This window comes from Rhincodon typus, chromosome 2 (genome assembly GCF_021869965.1).
Source record: "Rhincodon typus isolate 14 chromosome 2, sRhiTyp1.1, whole genome shotgun sequence".
NCBI lineage: Eukaryota > Metazoa > Chordata > Chondrichthyes > Orectolobiformes > Rhincodontidae > Rhincodon > Rhincodon typus.
In genome coordinates this window covers 21,004,319-21,014,435 of record NC_063333.1, presented here as the reverse complement: position 1 = coordinate 21,014,435, position 10,117 = coordinate 21,004,319, and the positions used below count along the sequence as shown (strand labels likewise).

Here is a 10,117-nt window from a genome sequence, read left to right as displayed (position 1 = left end):
CGAAACGTTAACTCTGTTTTCTCCTTCACAGATGCTGCCAGACCTGCTGAGCTTTTCCAGCAACTCTGAATTTGTTCTCGTTGTTTCCACTGCGTAAGTTGATTCCAGGTGTTGGATTTCATTCCTTTTTTGAGATTTTATATTGGTTAAATGCTACTGATTTGCAAGTTATTTCAGAAAGCTGTTAAGAGCAAACCACATTGCTCTGAGTTTGGAGTCACATGACAGCCAGATCAGATAAGGAAGCAGATTTCTTCTACTAAAGAACATTCATGAACTAATGGGCATTTTCAACCACTGACAATGGTTTCATGGTCATTGTTAGATTTTTACTTCTAGATTTTTTTAATCATTTAAATTCCATCATCTACAATGGCAGGATTCAAACCAGGATTCAGCTTTATTCTATTGAAGGTATGCAAATCCCAGTCATTGTATTACTATACGCCTCACTGCTCCCACAACTCAGACAGCACCTGACCTGCAACAGTAGAAAATGGTGGTTCTAATGTTGTAGGCACGGGGGAAGGAAGAGCAAATGGATCAGATTGTGAAGATGCCCAGAGAAAAAAGCGAAGATTGTGATAATAGAGGCAAAGGAGAGATAGATATGTAAAGAAGATGTAAGTGCTAGATCTGTATACAGCATTGGCACTACGTCATTTTCCATCTCTTTTCAGTTCCAGTCATACTGGATTTGAAATTTTAACACTATTTCTCTCTCCACAGATGCTGCCAGACCTGTTGAGTTTCTTTTGCTCCTGGTCTTAATCTTCAGTGTTTTTTTTATTTCAGATTTCCAGTATTTTTGCTTTTATTAGAGTAAGGACAGAGGCCTGAAGCATTCCATTTGACATAGCTTCCCAGGTCAACCCTGATACAGTTCTGACGAAGGGTCACTGGACTCGAAATATTAACTCTGTTTTCTCTCCACAGATGCTGCCAAATCCACTAAGTTATCATAGAATCCCTACAGTGTGGGAACAGGGCCTTCGGCCCAACAAGTCCACACCGAACCTCAGAGCATCCCACCCAGACCCGTCCCCCTATAACCCACCTAATCTACACCTCCCTGAACACTACGGGCAATTTAGCATGGACAATCCACCTAGCCTGCACATCTTTGGACTGTGGGAGGAAACCGGACCACCCGGAGGAAACCCACGCAGACACAGGGAGAATGTGCAAACTCCACACAGACAGTCGCCCAAGGCTGGAATCAAACCCGGGTCCCTGTTGCTGTGAGGCAGCAGTGCTAACCACTGTGCCACCGTGCCGCCCAAAGTTTCTCAAGCAATTTCTGTTTCTTGCTCATTTCAACATTTTGCTTCTCCTCTTAGCCAATTCCTTAACTTAGTTCTATGTTTTGATTAGAAAACATAGGAATATGAATATAATCTTTAGCCCTCAAGCCTATTTCACTTTTCCAGTCGGTTCAATGGCTGACCTCTAGCTCAGAAGTCACATGACACCAGGTTATAGTCCAACAAATTTACGTGAAATCACAAGCTTTCTGAATGCTGTTCCTTCATCAGGTGATATTAGAGAGAAGTACGCAGACACATAACTTATATGCAGAGAGATCAAGGGCAGAGAGATCAAAGGATCATACAAATGGTATGAGTGGAATGTCGAATAATTATTCAGTTTTTGACACTTTACTCACACCATCTAAGACTTTTGATCACATTCCAGAGTCTTATTATTATTTGACACTCCACTTACACTATTTGTATGGTCTTTTGGTCTCTCTGCCCTTGATCTCTCTGCCTATAAATTATGTATCCGTGTGCTTATCTCTCTCACTTCACCTGACAAAGGGGCTATGCTCTGAAAGCCTGTGATTTCAAATAAACCTGTCGGACTATAACCTGGTGTCATGTGATTTCTGGCTTTGTCCACTCCAGTCGACACTGGCACCTCCATATCATGGCCTCTAACTCAACTCCATTCAAGTGGTGTTGATTCATATTTCTCGCCAGCATGTCTAACAAAACTCTGGCTATCTCAATCTTGAAAATATAATTAATCCAGTATCCAGAGCCTTAGAGGCAGAGAACTTCAGACATACACTGAACCTTGTGTGAAAAAAGTAAGAGTACCAGTTTTATTTCAAAACGGTCCAGGATTAATTTTAAGGTTACCCCACCAGAGGAAATAGTTATATCGATTCTATTGAATCACTTTAACCACATGCATGAAGTCACCCTCAAATGGCCATTCTAAGATTGTACAAGAATTTCACACTGTTCCTGCTATCATCAGATTGGTATTAATTTTAACATTAATCCTGCATTACTCTTATGCAACAACACCTTTTCACTGGAGTAGCAGAGAGGAAAGGATACAGGTTGCCATTAGCTAACAGAACTGTACCATCCTACAAATGCGTGCAACAGAAATGAAAGAACAGAGGCAACCTTATGCAAGAGTCCGTCATTAGACTGTCCATATCCCACAGTGTTCCATGGCAGGAATGTGCAGTTCTTGTGGTTACACAAGTTCACAACCTAACTGAAGCATTGAGATACTCAAGACATTTTTTATTAGAGCATAGAAGGTCAAGAGTAGGTTTAATAAAGACTTTTAAAAATCAGCTATCATTTTGATAGGATGAGTGGAGAATATCTTTTTTTTCTGTGAGAGAGGCCAAACAAGACATCATCAATTATCATTAAGAGTGCAAGTAAAGAAACCAGGAGACATTTCTTGATGCAAAGAATTGGAATTACTTGACCAGGGTGCCAGCTGAATGAGAGGTAATGACACAATTGAAGGGAAGAGTAGATAAATATTAACAGAGGAAGGTACAGCACTGTAAGAAGAAAACAGAGCAGTTGGATTTGGATTGCTCGATCAAAGTCCCAATATAGACTCCATGGTTGGAAATACAAATAAAATGTTATAGATGCTTAGCTACATCTCCAATTTCCAACATGTTAGTTTTGACTCAGTGGCAGTTCTCTTCTGTCTGAGCCAAAAAGTTGTGGGTTCAACTATAGAAACATGAAACTTAATATCACAGAAAGAGAATTCTTCAGACCATTGTGTCTGCATTGGCTGAATAAACTAACTTTATCAAAAGCATTTCTGAAAATCCACATACACCATATCTCCTTCATCATTTTGTTCATAACATTTTCAAACAACTCCAACAAGTTCATCCAAACACGATTTCTCCCTTTCAAATTTATGATGACTTACCCAATCAATCATTATCACACAAGTGTCTAATATCTTATCCCTTAATGAGACTGGCGTAAAGCTGACATGTCTATAATTTTGTTTTCAATCTCCCTTCTTAAATAGTGGTATGACAATTGCTACCTCTAATCTGCAAGAATTATTCTGGAATCTAAAGCATTTTACAAAATTTTACATTGCATTGATTATCCTTATAGCCACTTTCTTTGATAATCGGAGACATAGACTGCGAGGTCCTAGGAACTTAATACTTTTTAGCCTCATTAATTTCTCCAGTACAATCTTCTTATGAACGCTAATTTCCTTGAACACCTCATTCTCCATAGACGCTTGGATTTCTAGTTTTGGGGATTTCTTTTATCTTCCTCAGTGTAAACAGACTTAAATCATTTAGCTTCTCTGCCATTACTCTATTGTCCATTTCAAGTTCTCCCTGACTCTGCCTGTAGTGGACCCACATTCATTTAAGCCAAACTTTTCCCTTTTATGTACTTATAGAAGCCTTTGCAGTTCATTTTTATGTTTTCTGCTAGATTGCATTCATAGTCTATTTTCCCTTTCCTTAGTAGTTTTTGTCCTCCCTTCTTGTATTCTAAAAACCTCCAAATGCTCATAATTACTGCTATGTCTCGCAATTTAAGTGTCCGGATGTATTTTTCTGAGATATATGGTATGTCCATGACTGTACATACATCACAGAATGTAAACTCCATTTGGCTCCGCTGACCTGTAACCCTGTAATGCTAAAAACTATTTGTTACCTTTAGAATAAGTATGAACTGAAGACACAAGCCTAGAAAGCTATTTCTCAGAAAAAGAAACAAAATGTTCGGAAACTGAAACACAAATACCGAACTTTCAGTTTAAAGATTAAAAATACTGATCAATCCTGTTCACCAATCAGCAGCTTTCCCTGCTCTCATGATATCATGTCGCCTCTGGACTCAGTGCAGGTAGACCTCTCAATTGGCACCTTTCTTCCTTTCCCGCTCACCTCTCATTCTGGAGACTTTATTTCTTACTGTAAATCTTAATCAAAGCGCCTCTATCCCCCCCACTGCCCTGAATTCCTAGATTGACCCAAATTCCTAGTTAAAGTACTCACTCTGTCTGTCTCACTTCAACAAAGTCTTCCTTATTCTGACCAAGTGGCTTGCCCTGGTCATGTGCTTTGAACAATCCATTCTTATACAGAAGACCCTGATGTTGGCCTGCTGTGTTCATCCAGCCCTGCACCTTGTTGACCCTGATGAGTCACTTGTTTTTCTTAACCTCCTGCGACAGTCAAGAAATTCCTGATACTTAATTGATCACTGTCACTACCAGGCAGCAGCCTGTTTAACTTCCTTAAAGATTACTATTGCTAGGTCTGAATCTGACTTTATGATGAAACTTGCAAAATATTTACCAGTTGAATTCCCACTTTGACTCAAATTCCCAGATAGTCACCCTGTCTCTACCTCATTCTGACCAATTGAATTACTCTGACTGTTCTAAGGAGGGTCACCAGACCCGAAATGTTATCTCTGATTTTTCTTCACAGATGCTGCCAGATCTGCTGAGCTTTTCCAGCAACTTACATTTTTGTTACTTTGACTTTGAACAAGCCCCTTTCAGATAGAGAGATCTCATCACTCCATTGTTTTTCCTCCCTGCTTCAGTAATTCAGGTAAGGAATTTCAGGTGTTTGATAGACAACAACTACCAGCACTCTCTCTAATGTTCCTTGTTTCCGACACATAGACATCTGAGGTTCGTGCGCAGTATCAACTTCTATGACTGGAAGTCAATGTATTGGCATGCCGATCGGCGTATGCAGAACCTCCAAGGAACCATGGAGTGGTTATGCAACAAGTTGGGAAGTTTACATGGATGGAGAGAGTAAAGCAGGTTAAGAGGCCATGAACTCAGAGGAGAGAGAAAGAAGTAATGAGTTGAGTGAACAAGTGAACATTGGTAGCAAAATCAGGAAGGCAGATTATCTGAATGGTGATAGATTGGAAAAAGCCAAGATGCAAAGGGACCTGGATGTCCTTGTAAAGGGTAAAATTGCCATAGTCTTACCAGACTATAGGGCTGTTTGCTCATTAGAGAGAGATGACTGGTGGTGGTTTAATCTGAGGGTTATCATGCCTCAGGCAAGGGGAGATGTTGAGAAGGAGGATCCCTCATGATAATGTTAGCTGTGCAGGAATTCAGCCCATGCTGTTGGTGTCACTCGGCATTGCAAACCAATTTTCCAGCGAACTGAGCTAATTGACCATCTGTGTCAGTGTACACCAGTTGCTGAAAGTAACCGTGCAGATGCAGCAGGTGGTAAAGATAGCGAATGGTATTTTGGCCTCATAGCAAATGGATTCAAGTTCAGGACCAGGAATGTCTTGCTGCAATTGTACAAGGCCATGGCAAGACTATACCTGGAGTACTGGGTGCAGTTTTGGTCTCCTTTTTTGAAGAAGGATGTTCTGAATTTGCAATGAAGGTTTACCAGACTGATTCCTGGGAAGACAGGACCGATGTATGAAGAGAGGCTGAATCTGTTAGGACTATATTAGCTGGTGTTTAGAAGTATGACAGAGAATTTCATAGAAGTATATAAAATTCTAAAAGGACTAGACCGGATAAATGCGGGAAGAACTATTCTGAAGACTGGGTGTGTAGAACCAGGGGTCCCAGTCTAAGGATACATGGTAGGCTATTTAGGACTGACATGAAGAGAAATTTCTTCACCCAGAGAGTGGTAAGCCTGAGGAATTCTCTGCCACCAAAAGCAGCTGAAGCCAAAACATTTAATGTTTTCAGGAAGGAGTTAGGGTGAAAAGCATCAAAGGGAGTACGGAGAAAACAAAAACAGGAAACTGAGTTAAATGATCTTCCTTGACCATATTGAATGGTGGAGCAGGTTCAAAGGACTAAATGGCCAACTCCTGCTCCTATTTTCTAGGTTTCTCAACCAAGCTTTAATTCTTTAAATACTACTCATTGCTTATTTACCACAAACTTTTTAATACATTTTGTCCAAAACAACTTCTTCCTCACACCTTCATAATTGCCCTCATTTAGATTTAAGAGTGTTGTTTTAAACTGAAACTACATCTTTATCAAATCTAATGCAAAACGCTATTACACTGTGGTTACTATTTCCTAAACATTCTTTTACAACAGGATTATGAATTAGCCCTTTGTCATTGCATTGCAAATCTAAATAGTCTGTGCCTTAGTTGGTCTCTCTACATATTGCTTCAGTAAACTATTGGAAAATATTCCAGGATTCTAATTTCCTGACTTATACCACGTTCTCTATCACCACCAGTGTTTAATGCCCGTAAACCACTCTCATCAATCTGAAGAAGGGTCTAGGCCCGAAACGTCAAGTTTCCTGCTCCTCTGATGCTGCTTGGCCTGCTGTGTTCATCCAGCTCTACATCTTGTTATCTCATCAATGTTTGCTGCCCGTTGCTGTTTCTTTATTCACCAAAACAGACTCTAACCTCTGTAATCTGAGAATACTGCTTCTAGAGGTGCTGGTTTTCAGTCTATTGGCTAGCTCACTGAATTCTACTTTTAAGACCCCATCCCTCTTTCTACTTATGTCATTGGTTTCAATGTAGACCACAAATTTCTTGCTCTTCACCTTCCCCCAAATGAATTTCCTACAGCTGTTTTGTGACATCCATGTCCCTGGCACCAGGGAGACAATATCTCTGTGACCACGGAAACACCTGCCTGTTTCCCTATAATCATATGGCTATTGCTATGCCCTTTCACTCTTCTCCCCTCTTTTTTCTGATCTGTGCTTCTGAGCCACTTGCATTGCCATAAACATAGATCTTACTATATTCTTCTGATGAACCATTGCCCTCAGCAATATCCAAAATGAAAAAAAAACACAGTAATGAGTGAGAGTAACTCGGGGGATTTCTGCAAGCTCTCTCCAATTACCCTCTGCCTGTATGGCTAACATATCCTTCTCTCGCCTGCTCCTTTAGGTGTTGCTGACTATCTACCTCAGGTCCTTCTCTCACCTGCTCCTTTAAATGCTGATTGGCCCCCTGCTTAAGGGGTCTTCATCTTACCTTTTCTTCAATACACTTGGCTCAATCAGAAAGCAGATTACCTTCAGTCAAAAGCTCAAATAAATCCAACGTCCAGTGGATGGAAATATTCAGAAATAAAAAGAGATAGTGCTGGAGATCTTCAGCAAACCTGGTAATATCTGTGGAGTGAGAAACAAAGTGAAACTGCTCTGGAGTTCTGAAAGAGTCATATCAGACTCTAAACATTAACTTTGAAAAGTCATGGTGATCAGGCAGAATCAATATGGTTTTATGGAAGAAAAAAGTTTAACCAAGTTACTGGAGTTCTTTGAGAAGATAACATGTCCTATGGATAAAAGGAAACCAGTTGATATGCTGTACTTAGATTTCCAGATGGCATTTGATAAGGTATTACATCAGAGATTATTGAACAACATAAATGCTGATTGTGGAATGGGTAACGTATTGGCTCAGGTAGAAGGTTAGCTAGCTAACAGGAAATATCATGTTCATATGTAGGTCATTTTGTGGTTGGCAAGATGTAATGAGTTATGTGCCACAGTGTTTAGAGGTAGGTCCTCAATGTTTTGCAATTTTTAAGAATTATTTGGATGAAGGAACTAAAGGTACGATAGCAATATTTTTGATGACACAAAGACGTGCAGGAAAATATTTTGCAAAAAAGACATGTTATGAAAATGTATTGATAGGTTAAGTGACTGGGAAAGAATGCAACAAATGGACTATAAGGGGGGAATATATCAAATTGTTCATTTGGCAGAAAAATAAAAAAAGACATATATTCCCTAAATGATGAGAAATTGTAGAGCTTTGAAATATGAATGTCCAAGTGCATGAATCCCAAAATGCTAATGTGCAGGTGCAGCAAATAATTAGGGAAGCTAATAGAATGTTACTGTTTGTTGTGAGGGAAGTTGAACATGCAGAAGGAGGTTATGCTTCAATTATACAGGGCATTGGTGAGCCTACATCTGGATTATTGCTTACAATATTAGGCTCCTTATTTAGTGAAGAATGTAAGTGCATTGGAAACAGTTCAGAATAGATTTCCAAGATAAATATTAAAGCTGGGTGGGTTGTCCTAAGATAAAGGATTAGACCAGCAAGGCTTGTATCCTCTGGAATTTAGACGAGTAAGAGGAAACTTGATTAATACATATAAATTCCTGAGGGGTCTTAACAGGATGGCTGTGTAAAGGATGGTTCCTCATGTGGAAGAATCCAGAACAAGGAGTCACTGTTTAATTATAAGGGGGCACCCATTTAAGATAAGGAGAATTTTTTCTCATAGACGGTTTAAATCTTTGGATCTCTCTTTCTCAAAATGTCATGAGAGCAGAGTACTTGAATACTTTGAAAGCAGGGGTAGATTGGGTCTTGATAATCAAGGAATTGAAAGGTTATCACAGGAGTGTGGAAGATTAAGGTCCAACATGATTTTATTAAGGTGATCCTGGCACCAAAATTAAATATCACTAGGACAGGGGACTGCTGAAACTGAGATGACACCAGGCAAAGACTAATTTTCCAAAGGCATACTTTGTAATTTCCATATGAACATACACCAGCCATCAATTCAGAGCTAAACATGTCACACAACATAGACATATTGCCCAGTGCAAAGGATTTATGATCATTCCAAAGGAAACTGAAGTAATGAACCAGACATTGTAGGAAAGGCTCATCTCGAGCCAAGGTTTTCAGTCCATGACAAGGACATAACAGCCGCCTGACTCTGCAGTACACTTGCTTGAGCTGTCTACATCAATGACAAGACATGTTCAAGAATTGCCCTAAACCAAATGTAGCCATTGGCATACTTTGAATGCCAATCCAGGAACACAGAGAAGTAGGTATACTTCTCAAACTGAGAGTCTACAGGGCAATAGGAATGTATATTCTACAGTTCACATGCAAAACATACGAAAAAGCTCAACCACTTTCACTTAAACTGCCTTCAGAAACTTCTGAAGATCAGATGGCAAGACAAAATACCAAGCACTGAGGCACTGATCTAAGCTGGTTTGTGAAGACACCCACAGACTATATATCAGTGGAATGGACAGAGCCCATATAACAAGAATATTAACATCTTCAGAGTACAACAGGTGCAAGGAAGCAGATTTTGAGTAAACAATCAGCATGATTCTCACTCTCACAACTTCCACAGTACAGGTTAGCACTGCTGCCTCACAGCACCAGGAACTTGGGTTCAATTCAAACCTCAGGTGACAGTCTGTGTTGTGTTTGCAGATTCTCCCCGTGTCTGCATGAGTTTCCGTCAGATGCTCTGGTTTCCTCCCATAGTTCAAAGATGTGCAGGTTAGGTGGATAGGCCATACTAAATTGCCCCATAGTGAAAAATGATGTGCAGGTGGATTATCCAGGGGAAATGCAGAGTTATGGGGATGGGCCACTGGTCTTCAGAGGGCCGGTGCAGACCTGATGGGCCGAATGACCTCTATCTGCACAGTAAGGATTCTATGATTCCATACAGAAATTTATTCAGGTGATCACTGCTCATTATCTACAGGAACTAGTTTGCCTAAATTATGATACCTTTCTGTAAATGGTCAGGAAACTTCACTTGTATTATTTTTAATGTCTGACGTTAACTCCTTAACTTTTCTCTTTCTTCCTCTTTCTGGTTCTCATTCAGCCAACGTTTTGAAATACCTGATGAAAAGATATTGAATTTAAACACATGCAAATCAATGCCTGTTTTCCTGCAAGTTATAAACTGTATCATTTTGACTCCCTACATGATTAAAGTTGCACAGCAAAAATTCACCAAAAATCCTTAGACAGCACCTTCCAATCCCATGACCACTCCCATCTAGAAGGACAAGGGCAGC

At 39.9% G+C, this 10,117-nt stretch overlaps 1 protein-coding gene across 1 annotated transcript in view; it reads left to right on the top strand.

Annotated features, from left to right (window-relative positions):
* LOC125485078 (vasoactive intestinal polypeptide receptor 2-like) overlaps nucleotides 1-10,117 on the top strand; it is a 31,042-nt gene that overhangs the window by 1,135 nt on the left and 19,790 nt on the right. The window contains exon 2 of the mRNA XM_048606141.1: nucleotides 2,802-2,831. Within this exon, the coding sequence (XP_048462098.1) occupies nucleotides 2,802-2,831 (30 nt within the window). The remainder of the gene's footprint in view (nucleotides 1-2,801; nucleotides 2,832-10,117) is intronic.